Source organism: Physeter macrocephalus, chromosome 17 (genome assembly GCF_002837175.3).
Source record: "Physeter macrocephalus isolate SW-GA chromosome 17, ASM283717v5, whole genome shotgun sequence".
Taxonomy (NCBI): Eukaryota; Metazoa; Chordata; class Mammalia; order Artiodactyla; family Physeteridae; genus Physeter; species Physeter macrocephalus.
The window spans coordinates 39,093,512-39,115,551 of record NC_041230.1 but is presented as its reverse complement, the minus strand read 5'-3'; the positions used below and the strand labels follow the sequence as shown (position 1 = coordinate 39,115,551).

The 22,040-nt window shown below is 38.7% G+C and overlaps 1 protein-coding gene and 1 pseudogene across 2 annotated transcripts in view; one reads left to right on the top strand and one right to left on the bottom strand.

Moving 5' to 3' along the window:
- The window catches only part of CYB5B (cytochrome b5 type B), a 30,445-nt gene that overhangs the window by 6,000 nt on the left and 2,405 nt on the right, over positions 1 to 22,040 (bottom strand). The window contains exons 2-4 of one of the 2 annotated variants that reach the window (XM_055079018.1): positions 8,154 to 8,282; positions 7,580 to 7,609; positions 4,034 to 4,141 (exon numbers count right to left, since the gene is read on the bottom strand). In XM_055079018.1, the coding sequence (XP_054934993.1) occupies positions 4,049 to 4,141; positions 7,580 to 7,609; positions 8,154 to 8,282 (252 nt within the window). In that variant the 3' untranslated portion in view covers positions 4,034 to 4,048. Of the gene's footprint in view, positions 1 to 4,033; positions 4,142 to 7,579; positions 7,610 to 8,153; positions 8,283 to 22,040 lie in introns of those variants that run through there. The other variant, XM_007129024.4, reaches the window with a different exon arrangement.
- On the top strand, positions 8,475 to 11,454 carry LOC112065214 (ER membrane protein complex subunit 3-like; annotated as a pseudogene).

The following is a 22,040-nucleotide window of genomic DNA, read 5'->3' as shown; positions in this document are numbered from 1 at the left end:
GCTAGGCGCATGGGCTCAGTAGTTGTGGCATGCGGGCTCTAGAGCGCAGGCTCAGTAGTTGTGGCGCAGGGGCTTAGTCGCTCGGTGGCATGTGGGGTCTTCCTGGACCAGGGCTCAAACCCGTGTCCCCTGCATTGGCAGGCGGGTTCTCAACCACTGTGCCACCAGGGAAGCCCAACGTTGCCTTTTTAAATATTCCATTACAGTAGCCAAGAAATAATTGAATTCTATCAAGAAAATTCCACGGTCTTTTATGCTTTCTTTAATCCACACATATACCAATGATTTATGGAACAAAAACTGTAGACTTAGTATTAAAAAAAAAGCAGAGGTAATCTGAAAGGCTTACGTGAACGTGAAACGGAGTAATATATGTATTATGATGTTTAATCTATAACCACATTAAATCCGTTAGTTCATATAAATGGATTCTCTAGATTTCAAAGTTTTTAGCCTCTTTTACAACCAAAAGCACTGGTGTGTGCTAACTAGAGTGAGCCTCAGACAACGTAGCAAGTGAGAGAAGAAAGAGAGGGGGAGAGAGAGAGACCAGACGAATCAAGACTGCAATATACTGAAATTGTAATAGTTCGTAATAAGCAATAAAAATTTTAAAATATACATGGTTTCCTTCCTTCCTTCCTCCCTGCCTCCCTCCCTCTCTTTTAACTAAGTACCTCAACCCCTGTTTTAAGAGCAATCTAGGAAAGAAAAGAGAAGGAAGCTTATCCTCTTTAGAATACCAAGAGCCAAATAAATGCCAAAGTGACTCCGCTTTTAATCAACTATAAATGAAAGAGTTTTTTGGTGTTTTTTTTTTTTGCAGTACGCGGGCCTCTCACTGTTGTGGCCTCTCCCGTTGTGGAGCACAGGCTCCGGACGCGCAGGCCCAGCGGCCATGGCTCACGGGCCCAGCCGCTCCGCGGCATGTGGGATCTTCCCGGACCGGGCCACGAACCCGTGTCCCCTGCATCGGCAGGTAGGCTCTCAACCACTGTGCCACCGGGGAAGCCCCTAAGTGAAAGAGTTTTTTAAGGCACTGCTCTTGTAGCCAAGTGTCTCGGCCAAGTTTGGAAAGAAGCCAAATAAGTTATCTTTAATTTAACAAAATGAAGAAGAAAAGAGTTCTATTAACACAAAACCTTCCTTCATCTTCACCCTTCCATTCTATCCGTATACAGCTCCCCCCATTCTCATTTTCACTCCAGAGCTCTGTGCTGAATCTAACAGATGCTTAGGTGAAATTCCTACAGTTTATGATTGACTTTAATTTACCCCTGTGGGTGTTCAGGCATATCTTGGCTGGTTATGTTCTTGCTCACATTTTAATTTACATGCAAGACTGGTCAGGAGAAGTGACTGCTCTCCATCTTTGGCATGAATAGTAGTAATTGCAATACTATATGATTTTAGTTACAAGAGAGCAGTTCAAATACAGAGTTCTACCAAAAGCCTTACCAAGTGATTAATATGCATGCTTCTTTATTCTCCAATGAGTCTGGAATCCACTTCCAAACAACCAGATTGCTTTAAGTCTACTCTGATTTTAGTCCAAAATTAACAGAAATTAACTGTTTAAATATGGTGGTTCCTAAAGTTCAAGATTCATTAAGCCTTTAATTCCCTCATAAAATAAATAAGTAAATAAATACATTTATATACATACAAATACTAAACATGGGCTTTGTAGGACAAGAGGAAATATTTCATAATATTTGAGTAACTATTTTATTAAAGCTGATTATAACTGAAATTATGCCTAATATCCTCAAGCTCAATGCTAAATCAGTTTCCTCACCTGTGAACTGACAGGCTCAAATCAGATGAAACTGAATTCTGAAGTCATATGCAATTAACTCAACACAATTTTCCGACCCAAGGGCATTTTAGCAAAACCTACAAGAGCAGACTTCTAAAGATTAGAGAGAAGTTAATACCATTCTCCCACGTCCAAGAAGGAAGACTGAAGGAGCACAACCACACAGAGATGTTTCTATTTTCCAGCACGCACGTAAAGGTGTGTTCTTCCAGATACTCTTGCGAGAGACAGTGTGCCGTGAGTACCAACCCTCTCTGATGTGGTTAAAAGAATGACAAAGAAATGTCATAATTGGCAAACATATGGGAAGGGATTTGGGGGTCACTGGGGGGTGATTTCACTATGAACCCTGTTTATGAAAAAAACATGGGAGGAGAACACATGCTTAAGGAATGGTGTACTTTGTCACCAGAACATAAACGTAGGAAGCAATGCGCCAAAATTATAGTTATGATGCATTCAAACATATAGACAGAGCGTTACGTGTACCTTCAGCCTAAACAGTTTATACTTAGACTTTCAGAGGTTTAAATAAAAGGGAAATATAAGGTATATAAGAAGCTTATGTTTTAATTCCTAAATTGAATGTTAGCCATTCCAAGAGGATTCCAAGTTTTTAAAATTGGAAGAAGTGGATTTTAAACCACAGGACACCTTCAGCAAATTTAATGAGTATTTGGGTGGTCTGGTAGTTTTTGCTGCTTTTTATTTAGAATAATTTGGTTTCTATGTGGCCAGAAACTTAGGAAAAACAACTTGGGAACTTTGGGCTTCAAACACTACTGCAAAGGATTTTCCCCCCATAATACAATGGACTGTGTAACATTAGCTAACACTATATAAATTTTAGTTTTAGGTTCATCATACAACCTAAAAAGTCTGAGTTTTGAAAGTATATGATTTCAATATTTTCATGGCCATGTGGTGTGGATCTTGAGGACAGCCTTCTCACGACGCTCTAATGTACTAAAACTTCTTTCTAGATGAGAATACAGTTTAACAATTACTGTCATGTAAAGCATAAATCCCTAGAGTCAGCCCAGTCATATAAATAATATTTTCCTGTACATAAAGGCAAATTCAAAGATGAAAAACACCTGCTAAAACAAATTTCTATACGACTCTCTCAAGAATCCATTATGATAAGATACATAAGACATCACAGAAGAAAAAAATTAAAACACTCAGACATTAATTTCTACTGGGACCTAAGAAGTGAAAAACTTGTTATAACATTGGAGGGCTGGTTTGCAAAATATGTTACCTTGTTCTTCTGACATCTTGCTTTGCAAAACTACACATCATTTCTAAATAAAGCATTACAAGAAGACACTAAGCCTTCAGATTCCTCAGAAAAGGGTATTTTGTCTTTCAAGAGTGATCTTGCCATTACATTCTATGCTTTATTTCAAAAGATTACGTTACAAAATACAAATGTCAGGGGAAAAAAAAACAGGCAACAATGAAACCACCATACAAAATTCTTTGGTAAATAGCAAGCACTACTCATCTAAAGGGCATCTGCATACCCATTTTAAACGTTAATAAATTAGGTTGTAGATATGATAGGAATATTTAACAATTCTTAAAAGGAAATTTTTAGTATGATGCAACCAACTAACTACATTACATAACTATAAAGCATGCATTCTATTTAGTTTCCCTCCCATAAAAGAGAAGGTAAACTGAATGTTATGTATGTATAATACTTTATGTACATGTAATAGAAAACTGTATAATAAAAGTCTGTAGCATCTGGGAGAAAAAAATGTATCTGCCTTTAAATGCAAGTTATAAATTGATTCTAACATAGATGGAGTTCACTAAATTTCAAAAGTTAAATTTTTTAAGTTAAAAAATGAAGTTTAAGAAACATGTTAAGGGACTTCCCTGGTGGCGCAGTGGTTAAGAATCCGCCTGCCAATGCAGGGGACGTGGGTTCGACCCCTGGTCAGGGAAGATCCCACATGCCGCATAGCAACTAAGCCCGTGTGCCACAACTACTGAGCCTGCGCTCTAGAGCCCCTGAGCCACAACTACTGAGCCTGTGTGCCACAACTACTGAAGCCTGCGTGCCTACAGCCCGTGCTCCTCAACAAGAAGCCACCGCAATGAAGAGAAGCCCCTGCTCGCCACAACTACAGAAAGCCCGTGTGCAGCAACGAAGACCCAACGCAACCAAAAAAAAAACAAACAAAAAAACAAACAAAAAAAAACCATGTTAAGCCTTTATAGAGACAATCTTACCTCCTTAAAAAAAAGAAACAGATCAAATCCTGTTATAGCAAATGTCATCTCACCAAAGCTTTTGTCTGTGGAATACTAAGTATTAAAGAGAATGAGAGAGATCTTTATAAATTGATAAGGAACAATCGCTAAGATAAAATTTTTTAGTAGAAAGAAGCAAGGGGCAGAACAGCACCTATGAGATTTTTAAAGGAAGGGATGGTTGGTCTGTCTACTGATCAATCCGTCTATCTATCCATCCATCCACCTATTTATATTTACGTATGCACAGAATCTCTTCGGAAGAGTAAACAAGAAAACGGTAGCTGGTTACCTCAGGAGGAGGGGAACTGGGAGACAGAGTTGGCGATGGCAGTCATTTTTATAGTACACTTTTCTGTACTATTTGAATTTTTAACCAGGTACACCACAAACTACCCATTCAAAAAAGTTAAATGGAAAAATGGTCAGGTTATTGGGTCTATGCACTGTAATGAGATTTGACTAGTGAAGCAGCTGAACTGTCACCTAGATAGATACCTGTTGGTGATTCAACAGATATGACTGGCACCATTTCATTCATTTATTCAACAGATATTCAATATCTGTTGAATAAATGAATGAAATGGTGCCACTTTTTTTAGTCAGGTTAGCATTTGTACGTTCCTTATCTCCTGAACTGAAGGTAGACTGAGTGATAAAAATGTTAACCAAGAAGTAAACCCATAATCCAAAGAGAGACCTCATGGACCACAAATGTGTCTAAGTTACTTTAGCACAGTAGGCAGGCAGGCAAACTGGCACAGAAAACACTGTTCTAAGGTGAGTTTCCATAACTCAAAGCAGACCAGAAAAGTGTTAACTTAAGTATGAATGGAAGACTGATGGCTCCCAGCATGGGGACTAATCCAGCCAGGAAGAGATTTAGAGACAAAAAAGGTTTTAAATTCTAGTTCATTTTCTTTGACCGAAGCAGGTAAGAAAAACATCTGTTGCCAGATCTGTAGTTTTTAAGCTTTTAAGTTTTAGTATTGTAACAAACATTTCAGGGTCTTGAACCTCAGGCATTATCAGTCTAACAAGGAAACAATGGTGACCATCAATTATTTATTTACTCATGTCATAGCAAAAGCAGTATGAAAGGTAGTTTCCAAAATACTGGGAAAAAGTTTCTGATTTACACTCTAGAATAGCACGTTTTGGGTGCTTTTTTTAAAAAAAGTTTTTTTGAGGGGGTAGGGAGGTAGTTTCAGGCAGGGAAGAGACACGGAGCTTGGAGCTGTGGAGGGAGGAGAGAAGCACAAAAATAAAGGAAGAATGAAAATGAAAACTCTGTCACATAAGGCAGAAGACACCTCTTAATTAGGCATTAAAAAAAAATCACTTCCTCACAGAAGTTCTGAGACCTTAACCAAAAGAAAGGAAAGTATTAATGAAATGAACTTTACATTTACTTCTTCATGGTGAATGTAAAAAAAATGAAGAAAAGAGACACCTGCAGCCTAGACACAGAAGTGTCTCTTTAAAACCCATGTAAGAAATAAATGTGAAGGATCAAGAATTTCTTCCTGGAACTAAAATCAGGCTGGACTATAGCTCTATGACAACCTATGTAGGTGGTCGTGGATCTGCCTGAAGTACAGCAGTGTGACTGGAAACGCTCAATAATCAGACTCTCTATTTAATGGAGACTATCCTTTGGGTATAGCAGACATGATAAAAACAGCCTTGAAAACACTGCCTTTAATCACTCTTTAAGCCAGGCTGGGGCCAAACTACATTTGGAGACTTCTAAATTTTTACAGAATTTCACCAAATCTCACCAGCTAAAAGAGTTTCTTTTTCTTTATTTCTTACAAAAAGTCCAAGGCTCAACAGTTTTAATTTATCTGAGACATCTCTAGTTAATTCTTTGGCCTATATATAGAAGGCAGACAGTGCTTTCCACAGAAGAGAACTAAAGTTCCCTAAGTTTTCAAATGAAAAGATGGGCATGTCATTCAGCACAGTCTGGTGCTTGGCTATCTGGGTTACTTTAAGTGCAAATTCCCACCTCCAGAGATCATGAATCAGTAGTAGTAATGGCAGCCCAGGAAATATACATTTCAGAAAACACGCCAAGAGATTACCATACAGGTGGTACAAGGAATAGAATTTGAAAAACACTGCTCTCCATTCCTAAGAATGGTCCTAACTACATACTATACTACCAAGGAAGAAAAATGGCAACAAGAAGCAATTTGTAGACTTCCAGACATTATAACTCCCCCACAATTTTATTCGTCTTAAATATAATGGGTGTTCTCACAGTGCTGTGCAGAAGTGGGTTATGCCTCCTGGATACAAGCTGCATCTCTTGTACAAATGGGAACATGCCTTGAATCAAATGTTGACCTCTGAGAGCAATGGTTTCTGGACATGTTCAATATACCAAACAAGCCATGCTTAGTTCAAATTTTACCTTAATTACACAAGTGAAGATTCAAGAATGCATAGTACATGCGTTAGGAGGGGAGGACAAACAAACCAACAGTGCTCACAAAGCATTTAAAGAACTATTTCATGCCCCCTTCATAAACAATTCAACAGTTCAGAGTAGCAGAGTGCAGCAAGACGGAAGCGTTAATTTACACAAGCACTCTGGATGGCAGAGCAACAGGTGGCAGATACCATCAAGCAATCTCTTGAATTGAAAGAATTCTTGTGTTTAGGCCAACTTTAATTGCTGTGTCACACGAGTTCAGTAATAGCAGCTCAATGAGGAAAGGGAAGCAAGAAGCTAGAAGGAGGAAGAGGAGGGAGCATTGCCTACATGATGTTCTGGGTGACAACTAACTGCTGTCCCTTTAAATTAGAGGGTAGTGGAAGAGTCAAGGAAAATAGTGAGAGAAAAAAGTAGGGGAATAAGGGAGATGAACCATCCAGCTTGTGGGAAGCAAAAAGGCTTTCATATTTTCTTCCTGCTACATTATGCAGTACACATTAAGGTTTTCAAATATTTAATCTTTTGTTTTTGCGGTATCACTGTGTGAATGGGAAGGGTGTGTAGACCTATTTGAGCCTACACCATAGGGGAATAGGGACAGAAAGGCCTGTTCCAGTCAATTACTCAATTGTTCCAGTCTACAACACATTCTAAGACTTGCAAGAGTAAATCGACCTTCCAATTCTTTTTCCAACACAGAAGCAATTATTATCATCTATACTATTAAATGTAAGAATAAGAAATACTTTTCTACAACTGAACCTATAAACTAATTTCTTTCAAAGCAATATGGGGCATGGCTTTAGAGCTTCAATTTTTTAAAAAAGCGAACAGAAGCATGAATAAAATGTCCCTACTGTTCAAGACTCAGTTATTCTTTTTTCCTGAGATGGTACTGAGTCCAAATTCCTGAAAAACAGGATTTTTGTGTGGGGGAAAAGTAAACACTTCTCTTGTTACAATACATTTTTTTTAAAAAAAGCAATTTTATTTGAGTAAATAGAAATATAAACACTTGAAAGACACAAGAGAAATAGAGGACTTCTTACCTTGCCATCACTTCCGGGTTTAAGGTCATTCTGTTTAAAGAGGAAAACAAATAGTATTTTAAGACACATCTAAATGAACTCTCATTACCTGCTTATTTCTAACTTTGGAACATGAGACTACATTCTGGTAGTAGTAATTCCCTGGGAGATGCCGGGGTCTACAGAAGGGTACTGCCCACTCCCCCACCCCCGCATCCCTGACTCTGAGCATATCAGGGTCCCTTGTTAGAATGGTATGGTTTTAAAAGTCCATAGTTACCACTTTTAGCAATGAATTTGCAAGACCAAACTACTATTTTAGGTAGAGATATTAACTGCATTACAAAATAAAATCAAACAATCAAAAATAACCCCACCTCCAAAATCAGTTCCTTTCATAGACACTATATGTGTTGATTTACAGACAAGAAGCTCTATCTTAGCACAGTAAAGCTAGATGATTTTGGAGAAAATTTAGCCTGATGGCTGGGTTGAACGAATTTCCATTTTAGTAACTCATTCCCTCATCATGATCTGTGGCTGCTGGATAGCTTCCTCTCTCTACAAGCACTCCTAGAGCTCAGCTAATTCTTACCGGATGCACATCACCAATATAGTACTGTTTGAGCATTTCTCTGGCATCAGAGGAGTGGCCTACATCTTCAAAACTTTCAGTTGCATCTCCACCAGCTTGTTCCAGCAGAACTTCTTCTCCACCAGGATGCTACAAGGAAAAGATATTTACTGAAGAGAGGGCTATCTGAAAAGCTAACTAATGTAAGCTACTTCCCCCTCCCCTCTCCTCTTTTCCCTTTTCTCCCTTTAATGGCAGCAATGGGACGAATCAGCACTGCATACCCCATGACAGGATGCAATGGGGAGAACCCAATGTAACTCCTGTGTCTTTTGGCCAAAAATGCATAATGTGGGTTTAACTGTGAGGAAACCTAGGACAATCGCAAATTGAGAGATATTCTACAAAACGACCAGCCGTGATCTCCAAAAATATCAAGGTTAGGAAAGCCAAAGAAAGACTATTATTCTATTCCTGCAACTTTTCTGTAAGTTTGAAATGGTTTCAAACTTTAAAGCTAAATAAATAAATAATACCAAAATAACTGCCTCTATACCTAGAAAGTAGAGTCTATCTATAACTTACCTGCTATACGTATACCTTGGATAAGTTATTAAGCGATTGAGATGTCTTTGTTTCCTTATTTATAAAATGGAGACAATATGAGTACCTATCTTAACTACTATTGTGAGTATTATATGAGATAAGAATAGGAAATACTCTGTACTCAACAAGAGAAAGGTATAGTTAGTATAATGTGCTATCATCTATCATTTTAAAAAGCAGATACACATATGCATGCATATGCATAAAATCTCTCCAGAAACATTTAAGGGAACCTGGTGGCTGGGAGACAGGTGCAAGGAAGACTTTTCACTGTACACCCTTCCGAAATTGGTTTCCCAAGTACAGTATTACCTACTCAGAAAATAATTTTTTTTTAATTGCATTTAGCACAGTCCCTGACTTAAACACTCAATAAACATTTACTTACAACTAGCAAATTTAGAATTTACACTATTAGACATATCTAGATTTATATTTTTGGAATATCAAGTAATGCTTTTAAGTAGTTACTTTTTATAACAACCTTTTAAGCTGGAATAATATTATCATCCTTATTTTTTTTTTTAAACCCCACGTTTGTTTATTTATTTATTTTTGGCTGTGTTGGGTCTTTGTATTTATTTTGGGCTGTATTGGGTCTTCATTTCTGTGCGAGGGCTTTCTCTAGTTGCGGCAAGTGGGGGCCACTCTTCATCGCGGTGCGCGGGCCTCTCACTATCTCGGCCTCTCTTGCTGTGGAGCACAGGCTCCAGATGTGCAGGCTCAGTAGTTGTGGCTCACGGGCCTAGCTGCTCCGCGGCATGTGGGATCTTCCCAGACCAGGGCTCGAACCCGTGTCCCCTGCAATGGCAGGCAGATTCTCAACCACTGCGCCACCAGGGAAGCCCCCATCATCCCTATTTTAAAGATGAATTCAACAGAAGCACAAAAACTCTAAGTGTAACCTCCCAGTCAGTCACTTGCCTCTGAGCTCCGTGAGGATAAGGAAACTTCTATTTTTGTCTCCTAAAAGGTCTCCACCCAGTGATGGGTCTGCCACCCCAGCATTAAGCATGCTGTTTCGAAGCAAGAGTTAGACAGCTGCCACTCATCTGTTGTTGTTACATCTGAACCCTCTCAGCCCTGGTAAGCTATTATTTTTGGAATTGCACCCCAACTTGCTCTATGTATCTAAACTATGGAAGATATGTTTTCCTTATGACACATCCTAAATATTATGCTGCCTTTCAGAGTAAAAGGATAAAAAAATGTCTTAGGGGTTTGAGATATTCCAGAGAATGGTTGAGTTTATGACTCCCTACACAGCTCTTTCTACAACTACAAAGTATTTTCATTTTCACCAATCTCTCATCATAAATAAATAAATAAGCAACCCTTTTATACTTTTTTTTCCTACTGTATGGGGAAAAAAAAAGAATAAGGAATCAACTATAGCTTTATAACAGAAATAAGTATAGTTAGTTAACATTTTGGTGCATAAAACTATTTTTCCTGTCCATTCAACCATTTCAATTATTATGCTTCAATTTTTATTGAGTACTTACAATTTAATGTACTAGGCAGTGATGAAAGGTTTTGTGTCTTCATAAAATTGAATTCATATTGTATATACTGTTTTATAGCCTGCTTTTTATTTTTCACAGAGGCAAGGATGGTCAGAGTGGTCAAAAAAAAAAAGAGTTTAGTAAAATAACTCTCACTCCAAAATGTGGTCTTAATATAGATGGTTTAGAGCAAGCAAAAATATTTCAGGGAACACTTCGTTACTGTTTTAGAACTCTATAAACTTCAGACATTATTTAAAATCAAATAGCAGCCCAGCCAGAGGCAATGCACTAGGCCTGAGGCCACAGCAGAGCCCAGGCCAGCCCTGAGCCAAGATAATGCCCAGGCTGCAGGTCGGGAAAAGTCCCTGAGGAGAATCCCAAGAGGAGCCCCAGTGCCCCAGGGAGGAGAAGCCCCCGTGACCCTGGTCGGACTGGCTCTCAGTGAGCCGCTGCTCAACTCCAACATGAGCCTCTGGGTGGTCCAGCCCATCTTTATCATCACCTGGGGGTGTGATCCACCGCTAGGTGTCCATCCTACTTCAGAGTGACAAGAAGCTCACCCAGGAGCAAATATCTGAAATTAGTTAAGTCCTAATTCAAAGCACAGTCCTCAGGGAAAATGGAAATTATATTCCCAAACAGTCCTTGACATAAAAATATTACTTCAACAACCCAGAGGATTCAGTTTTCAAAAAAAAAAGGGAAAATAATACCACCTTCTCCTACAACTGATCCCACGATGCTCACAGACGTGATGAAAGAGAATGTCACAGATGTCCTCGCTGTGATTCTTACTGGTGGATGCATCAACACGACATTCTTAGGCTTTACCACAAAGTGCTATTTCCAATGACCCTATGTAAGCTTACACCACAGAAAGGAATCCAACTACCCATTATTAATAGCTGCATCCTGGTACTTCTGCTGCGTATTTGGGCCTCAGAGCATTCACTCTCCAAATGTGGGCCAAGATCATGCCAATGACCAATCAGGAATGATGGACACACAGATGACTGGAGCAGCCATGGCCATGCCCACCACAGATACCAAGAAAGCTTTCAAGACAAAGTGAAAAGTTTTGGAGCTAACAGATCACCAGACGGCACCAGGTGATGTCAAAGAGGAGCACATGGCCAAACGCCTCCCCTTGGAAGGCATATTCAAAAATGAATTACAGACCTCTTTTTGAAGGCCAACCAGGGATTAGCTGTTGGGAACTTGGAGTAGTCCTTAACCTTTTAACTTCTGTTTGCACTGGAGACTCACAGAATAAAAAGGAAAATGCATGAACTGGTGGGCATGCAACAAGGATCATTCTTGTCTGACCCAGGTTCCTTTTTATGTTTGAAACTAGAAGAAACGAGGCCTGTGTGCTGGGTGACTTATAAGCAAAGAGCTATTTTTTAAATGTTTTTAAATTTCCTTCTGGTGCCTGTAGAAATGAAAGGCAGAGAAGGGGGGAAACTCAAGCTAGTGATAATATATAAAAACTTAGCAAAAATTCAATCTTTGGAAGAAACATTGCCAATTATAACTAATTATCATGTGCAATCAGCCTGACTTCTAGACCACAGTAAACTCCCATTTTCTTGGGATCCGAATACCCTGTATTTTTATATTTAATTTATGTGCTAGTATTTTTATAACTTCCTTTAAAAAACTAATAATTTTCATTACTGAAAATTTAGAAACTATGTATGAGCAAAACAAGTCTCTCTGTATTGTTCATTTTGAGCCTACAGAATGACATAAAGAGCAAATGTGTCAAAACTTTATTCAAATAAACTCTTTTTCAAAGTGAATAGTCAGGACCAGGACAGACTTAGCAAACCTTCTATACCTCTTAATACTGTCCAGGGAAAGCTGATGACCCTGATATACTGCTGGATTCTCAAGTGCCTTCAGGATGACCAAAGATAGGTTAAATATGGGAAATTCTTGATTTGGATCTCAGAATATATCAAATCCACTGGGGGGGGGGGAAATCAATGGTTCTGTACTGTATGTAACCACTCAGTTGAACTAAAGATCCAGTTATGCTGGATATGAGAGTTTCCATATTGTTATAAGAAGGAAGATAGGGCAATTGCTGGCACATATAAAGGTAATGGTTGCCCAGGGATAATTCTGTCTGAATTACATGTCCTAGGGAAGTGGCAGTGTGCCATTCTATACCAACAGTTAAATGTAATTTGCATGTTGAGTACTGTAATCAAGAATGAATGATCCTTGACTCAACAAATTAAACCATCTTGTTTTCTCTTTAAGGTCAGTTTCATGGAAGTAAAACTGTAGAAATTAGAATAATATCTGTGGATTGTATGAATATCAATATCCTGAGTTGTTTTGCACAACTACAGTTGTGCAAAATTTTACCAGTACGGGGAAATGGGTAAAAAGTACAAAGGATCTCTCTATTATTTCTTTTATAACTGCATATGAATCTCGTTACCTCAATAAAAATTTCATTCTAAAAAAAATCAATTCCCTAAGTATATACTAGAGAAATGTGTATAGATATATGAACTTATACACACACACAAATGATCATAGCATCATTATTCATTATGACCCTAAACCTGAAACAACCCAATATCCATAAGGAGAATATGAATAAACTGAGGTATAATCATACAAAAGAATCCTAATCAGCTAGGAAAAAGAATGAGGCACTGCAATATGCACAAAATAATGTAATATATTGAACCAAAGATGCCAGACACAGAACAATATATACTGTGACACTCATTTGTAAAAAGCTCAAAAATAGGCAAAACGAGGGATTTCCCTGGCGGTCCAGTGGTTAAGACTCTGAGCTCCCAATGCAGCGGGCACAGGTTCGATCCCTGGTTGGAACTAAGATCCCACATGCCACACGGTGCTGCAGAAAAAAAAAAAAAGAAAGAAAGAAAAGAAAAGGGCAAAATGAATCTATAGTGTTAAAGTCAAGAGAGCCAGTACCTCTGGGAATGAGGAAGGAGGCAGTGATTGGGAGGGTCTACAAGGAGAGGTTCCAGGATGTCATAATGTCCTAGATGGTGGTTATCCAAATGTGGTCACTTACTAGAGTGACACCATATGGCTAAATCTTAGGAATATATAAATAGCGGGAAAATAAGTTCCAAAATACCACAGACACAACTACCTTTGCGTATACTCTATGTATAGTCAAATGATCTTTGACAAGGGTGCCAGGACCACTCAACAGGGAAAGGACAGTCTCTTCAACAAATAGTACTGGGAAAACTGACTATTCACATGCAAGAGAGTGAAGATGGACCCTTACCTTACATTGTATACAAAAATGAACTCTTAATGGATTAAAGATCTAAACGTAAGACCCAAAACTATAAAATTAGGGGAAAAGCTTTTATGACATTGGACTTAGTGATACTTTCTTGGATATGACATCAAAAGCAAAGGCAACAAAAGCAAAAGTTGACAAATGGGATTACATCAAACTTAACAAGTTTTATACATCAAAGGACACAATCAACAGAGTGAAAAGACAACCAACAGAACAAAAGATATGTAAATCATAAGGGGTTAATATCCAGAGTATATAAAGAACTCCTAAAATTCAACAACAAATCAAATAACCTGATTATACAATGGGCAGAAGAGTTGAATAGACATTTCTCTGAAGATGACACACAAGTGACCAACAAGCATATGAAGAGATGCTCAACATCAGTAGTCACTGGGGAAACACAAATCAAAACCACAATGAAATACCACCTCCCACCCATTAGGATGTCTATCATCAAAAAAACAGAAAATAGGGCTTCCCTGGTGGCGCAGTGGTTGAGAGTCCGCCTGCCGATGCAGGGGACGTGGGTTCGTGCCCCGGTCCGGGAAGATCCCACATGCCGCGGTGCAGCTGGGCCCGTGAGCCATGGCCGGTGAGCCTGCGCGTCCGGAGCCTGTGCCCCGCAACGGGAGAGGCCACAGCAGTGAGAGGCGTGCGCACCGCAAAAAAAAACAAACAAACCAGAAAATAACAAGTGTTGATTTGGATGTAAGAAATTATAACCCTGGGAATGTAAAACAGTGCAACCACCAGCACTATCTATTTCAGAACTTTTTGTCTTGTAAAACTAAAACTCTATGGGGACTTCCTGGCAGTCCAGTGACTAAGACTCCTTGCTCCCAGGACTTCCCTGTGGCGCAGTGATTAAGAATCTGCCTGCCAGTGTGGGGGACACGGGTTCAATCCTTGGTCTGGGAAGATCCCACGTGCCGCAGAGCAACTAGGCCCGTGCACCACAACTACTGAGCCTGCATGCTGCAACTACTAAAGCCCACATGGCTAGAGCCCATGTTCTGCAACAAGAGAAGCCACTGCAATAAAAAGCCCACGCACTGCAACGAAGAGTAGCCCCTGCCTGCCACAACTAGAAAAAGCCCGCGCACAGCAACGGAGACCCAACACAGCCAAAAAAAATTAATTAATTAATTAATTTTTTTAAAAGCCTCTGTGCTCCCAATGCAGGGGGCGTGGGTTCGATCCCTGGTCGGGGAACTAAGATCCCACAAACCACGGGGCATGGCCAAAACAAAACAACTCTATGCCCATTAAAAGCTTTTTTTTGATTTAATATGTCTTTCATCTAATATTAGTATAGTCACCTCTACTCTTATTTTGTTACTATTTGTATGGAATATGATTCCGTTCTTTCACTTTCAACCTATTAGTGTCTCTGAATCTAAAGTGAGTCTCCTACAGATGGCATATAGTTAGACCATGTATTTTTATCCATTCTGCCAATCTCTGTCTTTTGACTGGAGAGTTTAATCCATTTACATTTAAAGTAACTGCTGATATGGAAGGACTTACTCCATCAAAATGTCAGAGGACATTATCAAGAAAGTGAAAAGACAACCTACTGAATGGGAGAAAATATTTGCAAGCCACATATCTAATCAAGGATTAATATCCATAATATATAAAGAAATCTAACTTAACAACAAAAAGACAAACAATCCAATTTAAAAATGGGCAAAAAACTTGAATAGTCATTTCTCCCAAGAAGATACAGAGAACGAATAAGCACATGAAAGGATGCTTAACATCATTAGTCATTAGGGAAATGCAAATTGAACCACAAAAAGATACCACTTTACACCTGCTAGGATGGCTATGACTGAAAAAAAAGAAAAATTACAAGTGTTCCATGGAGAAGTTAGAACCCTCATTCATTGCTGGTGGGAATGTAAAATGGTACAGCTGCTGTGGAAAACAGTTTGGAGTGTCCTCAAAAAGCTAATTATAATATAATTACCATACGACCCAGCAATTCCACTGCTAGGTATATATCCAAATGAACTGAAAACAAAGACTCAAACAGACACTTGTATGCCAATGTTCACTGTAGCATTGTTCACAATAGCCAACAGGTGGAGACAACCCAGGTGTCCACTGAGGAATGGATGAACAGACAAACAAAACGTGGTATACACATATCATGGAATACTATTCAGCCTTAAAAAGGAGTGAAATTCTGATACATGCTACAACATGGATGAACCCTGAAGACATTATCCTTAAAGTGAAATAAGTCAGATACAAAAACGACAAATACTGTATGATTCCATCTACATGTGGTACCTAGAAGAGTGAAATTCACAGAGACATAAGGTAGAACAGTGATTACCAGTGGCTTGGAGGAGGTGGCAATGGGAAGTTATTGTTTAATGGGTACAGTATCAATTTGGGATGATGAAAAATTTCTGGAAACAGCTGATGGTGATAGACACACAACAGTGTGAATGTACTTAATGCCATTGAACTGTACACTTAAAAATGGTTAAAATAGTAAATTTTATGTTATGTATATTTTACCATAATAAAAATAAAAATTTAAAAACCTAAACATGCTAATTAAAAGAAGCCAGGTACAAAAGGACAAATATTGTATGATTCGTATCAGGTAGCTAGAATAGGCAAATTCATAGAGACACAAAGTAAATTAGAGGTTGTATCGGGACTTGGGAAGAGTGATGAGAGGGTAGTTATTGCCTAATGGTTACAGAGTTTCTGTTTGGGGTAATGAAAAAGTTTTAGAAATAGATAGTGATGTTGGTTGCACAAACTGTGAATGCGATTAATGCCAGCCTGTGCGCCGCAACGGGAGAGGCCACAGCAGTGAGAGGCGTGCGCACCGCAAAAAAAAACAAACAAACCAGAAAATAACAAGTGTTGATTTGGATGTAAGAAATTATAACCCTGGGAATGTAAAACAGTGCAACCACCAGCACTATCTATTTCAGAACTTTTTGTCTTGTAAAACTAAAACTCTATGGGGACTTCCTGGCAGTCCAGTGACTAAGACTCCTTGCTCCCAGGACTTCCCTGTGGCGCAGTGATTAAGAATCTGCCTGCCAGTGTGGGGGACACGGGTTCAATCCTTGGTCTGGGAAGATCCCACGTGCCGCAGAGCAACTAGGCCCGTGCACCACAACTACTGAGCCTGCATGCTGCAACTACTAAAGCCCACATGGCTAGAGCCCATGTTCTGCAACAAGAGAAGCCACTGCAATAAAAAGCCCACGCACTGCAACGAAGAGTAGCCCCTGCCTGCCACAACTAGAAAAAGCCCGCGCACAGCAACGGAGACCCAACACAGCCAAAAAAAATTAATTAATTAATTAATTTTTTTAAAAGCCTCTGTGCTCCCAATGCAGGGGGCGTGGGTTCGATCCCTGGTCGGGGAACTAAGATCCCACAAACCACGGGGCATGGCCAAAACAAAACAACTCTATGCCCATTAAAAGCTTTTTTTTGATTTAATATGTCTTTCATCTAATATTAGTATAGTCACCTCTACTCTTATTTTGTTACTATTTGTATGGAATATGATTCCGTTCTTTCACTTTCAACCTATTAGTGTCTCTGAATCTAAAGTGAGTCTCCTACAGATGGCATATAGTTAGACCATGTATTTTTATCCATTCTGCCAATCTCTGTCTTTTGACTGGAGAGTTTAATCCATTTACATTTAAAGTAACTGCTGATATGGAAGGACTTACTCCATCAAAATGTCAGAGGACATTATCAAGAAAGTGAAAAGACAACCTACTGAATGGGAGAAAATATTTGCAAGCCACATATCTAATCAAGGATTAATATCCATAATATATAAAGAAATCTAACTTAACAACAAAAAGACAAACAATCCAATTTAAAAATGGGCAAAAAACTTGAATAGTCATTTCTCCCAAGAAGATACAGAGAACGAATAAGCACATGAAAGGATGCTTAACATCATTAGTCATTAGGGAAATGCAAATTGAACCACAAAAAGATACCACTTTACACCTGCTAGGATGGCTATGACTGAAAAAAAAGAAAAATTACAAGTGTTCCATGGAGAAGTTAGAACCCTCATTCATTGCTGGTGGGAATGTAAAATGGTACAGCTGCTGTGGAAAACAGTTTGGAGTGTCCTCAAAAAGCTAATTATAATATAATTACCATACGACCCAGCAATTCCACTGCTAGGTATATATCCAAATGAACTGAAAACAAAGACTCAAACAGACACTTGTATGCCAATGTTCACTGTAGCATTGTTCACAATAGCCAACAGGTGGAGACAACCCAGGTGTCCACTGAGGAATGGATGAACAGACAAACAAAACGTGGTATACACATATCATGGAATACTATTCAGCCTTAAAAAGGAGTGAAATTCTGATACATGCTACAACATGGATGAACCCTGAAGACATTATCCTTAAAGTGAAATAAGTCAGATACAAAAACGACAAATACTGTATGATTCCATCTACATGTGGTACCTAGAAGAGTGAAATTCACAGAGACATAAGGTAGAACAGTGATTACCAGTGGCTTGGAGGAGGTGGCAATGGGAAGTTATTGTTTAATGGGTACAGTATCAATTTGGGATGATGAAAAATTTCTGGAAACAGCTGATGGTGATAGACACACAACAGTGTGAATGTACTTAATGCCATTGAACTGTACACTTAAAAATGGTTAAAATAGTAAATTTTATGTTATGTATATTTTACCATAATAAAAATAAAAATTTAAAAACCTAAACATGCTAATTAAAAGAAGCCAGGTACAAAAGGACAAATATTGTATGATTCGTATCAGGTAGCTAGAATAGGCAAATTCATAGAGACACAAAGTAAATTAGAGGTTGTATCGGGACTTGGGAAGAGTGATGAGAGGGTAGTTATTGCCTAATGGTTACAGAGTTTCTGTTTGGGGTAATGAAAAAGTTTTAGAAATAGATAGTGATGTTGGTTGCACAAACTGTGAATGCGATTAATGCCACCTAATAGTACAGTTAAACATGGTTAAAATGGCAAATTTTTATGTTATATATATTTTACCACACACACACACAAAGCTAGGTTTACATACCTATAATTAACGTAAGCCCAAAAGTTAACTTTTGTCTGAATCACAGCAAAACAAAACAAATAAGACCAAGGAGTCTGGAGGTTATCCTCAGTCACCTAGATTGGTTGGTTACCAGTGCTATTCAAATCTATTGGACAATCGTAAGTTTCTCCCTGTTTTTATTAAGTAAACCTAATATAAGGCAGTACACCTTTCCCATTTTTTCTAGGTTCTGCTTTGCTTTTAAATCTCATATGAATTTGCAAAAACGATTCTTCTGAACTGGATAGCCTTTGTGTTTTAAGACTAATGGATCTTGCCTCAGCTTTTAATGCATAAGCAATTATATAACACTACAAATATTTCAAATAAACTATATGGCAACCAAGATCATAAACTTTCCATTGATGAAACAATGCCTGTGATCGATTCATTTCTATCTCAGTCCAGCAATAATCAAGTGAAATACTTTACAGATACAAAGGAAACTTTGTAATGTCCCCTTGGGAAGGGTTTTAGTCGGTCAATTGTCCACGGAATATGTGGTAGGGAGCAGGGGAAGCCTTTTGGCTTTTCCTTAAGTTCATTTACTAAGTATTACTGAAAGGAGGACAGAAACTGTATGTTTTTTTAGAGTGGCTAAAAGTAAATAACTGACAAAACATGTATCAATGAGGATGTGGAGAAACTGGAAAACTAATGCATTGCTGGCGCGACTGGGAAAAGGTCTGGCAGTTGCTTAAAAAGTAAAACAAAAACAAAAACAAAAAAATATGACCCAGCAATCTCACTCCTAACTATTTACCCAAGAGGAATGAAAACATATGTCCACACAAAGATTTGTACATGAACATACAAAGCAGCTTTATTCATAATAGCCCAAAATTGGAAACAACCCAAGTGTCAATCAACAGGCAAATAGCTAAATTTTAGTATGGTTACAATGAAGTAAGAAGCACTAAATAGGAATAAATTGCTGATACACAGAAAAAATATAGATGAATCCCATAGGTATGTTAAGCGAAAGACGTTAGACAAATAAGAGTACATACGGTTATGCAGTGTTAGAAATCAAATCAGTGGTTGCATGGGAACATAGATGTAGAAATGTTCTATACAGTGACTGTGATGGTGATTACACAGAAGAGACATTTTTCAAAGCTCAGTGAACTCCACATATAAAATCTGTACATTTTATTGTACGTACATTAGATCTCAATAGAGTTGACTTAGGCGGGGGAAAAAACCTAGATAGCAAAATATTACTAACAAACCAAATGTTTATAAATATGAGACTGCTTAAATAAATTATAATCAGTCCAACGAATTCTATGAAGAATAAAGAAGTATTCCAGGTATGGATATGGAAAGACTCCTGAGATATACAGTTACATGAAAAAAGCAAGGCATATTTCAGCGGTTATTGTATGCTGTTACCTTATGGGTGAAAAAAAAAAAAAGAGTGGGAGGAACTACATTCATTTTTGCTTGTACGTGCAAAACAAAACTCTGGAAGGATTCACAAACAACAGTAGTTAACTTTAGGAGGAGGTCGAACTGGGCAGATGGGAGGAAGGCTTTTCACAACGTACCCGTATGACCTATCCAAAAAATGAAAAAATTACCTGGGTTCCAGAAAAAAGGTACTAGTTCTAACTTCCCTCTATCACATTCCCATTCCTTCCAAATTATATCTAAGATGTGGAAGAAGGTGGCTGTAAAACAGACCTAATTCCATACTCCATAGCCATGAAAAAAAATTGAGGCAATCCTAATGTAATGGGCAAAGGTTATCTGGTCAGACTGCCTGAGTTCAAACTCCACCTGTACCTCTTAACATTATGACTTTGTGAAAGTTTTTTCTCTGCTCCTCAGTTTTCTAATCTCTAAAATGGGTTGTTAGGAGGGTTAAAAAAGAAATTACATGTAAGCCATCAGAATAATAAGCACCCAAGAAATACTATGACTATTAAACCAAATCAATTAATAGACACTATAATTCAATTAAGGAATACTATGATTCTATTTCTACTTATACATATCTGTATACATTGGTACATGCGTGGAAGATGTAGAAGGATTCAAACAAATTCTTGGGGTTTAAAGAGTTTCACTTTCTTCCCTTTTGTATTGTTTTTCCCTCCAACCTAGTATTCCCACTGATGCCAACAGTCACTAAAAAATACATAGAAAGCTTTAAAACAGCACTGTGTTAAGTTACTCTTTTCAGAAATGGTTAATTATACATAAAACAATGGCTTCCAAACTTTTCTCACTTGTGATACAGTAAGAAAACAAGATTAACTGAAACAAAGGTTCACAAAAACATGCTTTGCGAAACAAAGGTTCACAAAATCATACTTACCCTTGCTAAGAGAGATGCACTTTGATATGTTCTAGTCAATGTCGTAAGATATTGTAACCATTTTTATGTGATTTTCTTTCTGAACAGAGGTTCGCAAAAGCTGTACTTGACCTGTCCCCTCCTTGATCATGCTGACCTCATCTAATACTCTCCAGCTACCATAACCTCCCTCACTGTTCGTCAAACACACTGGATATACTTGCACCTCAAGGCCTTTGAACTTGCTCCCTCTGCCAGGAAAGCTCTTCCTGCATTTATCCACACGGCCAGCTCCCTTAACAGAAGGCCTTTACTCTAGTCATCTTCTTAATCAAGCTATTTCTGGCCATCATACCTAAAATTTCAACCCCTCATCTTCTCGCCCTCACCCCATCCATGTCCACAGCCCTCTTCTCTGCTTTATTTTTCTTCTTGGCACTTACCTCTTCTCTGCTTTATTTTTCTCCTTAGCACTTAACATAGCATATATTTTAGTTACTTACTCTACTTATTTTCTGCTTCCCATAGATGGTAATCTCCACCAAGGCATAAATGTTTAACTATCCGCTACTGCATCCTCAGCACCTAGAACAGTATCTGGCACTTAGTAGACACTTGATAAATATTTGAATGAGTAAGTGAATGAATGACTAGACTTGGAGTGAAGAAGAACACAGGGACAGAGATGCTGGAACAGGTAAGTTAGAATGGCTAACTGCAGGTAAAGATTGGCAACTCAAGCTTGAAGGGCTGCCCCTGGCACACCTGTGATGTCTCTGGCTCCATCAGCATGTGGTAAACCAGGCTGGGAACCACTATTCAAGATTAAACTAATGTCCACCACACTCACTGAGTGTTCCTTCCAAGTTCATTATCTATTCTGAATCAATCAAGAAGAAACTGGGGGGCTTCCCTGGTGGCACAGTGGTTGAGAGTCCGCATGCCTATGCGGGGGACACGGGTTCGTGCCCCGGTCCGGGAAGATCCCACATGCCGCGGAGCGGCTGGGCCCGTGAGCCATGGCCGCTGAGCCTGCGCGTCCGCAGCCTGTGCTCCGCAACGGGAGAGGCCACAGC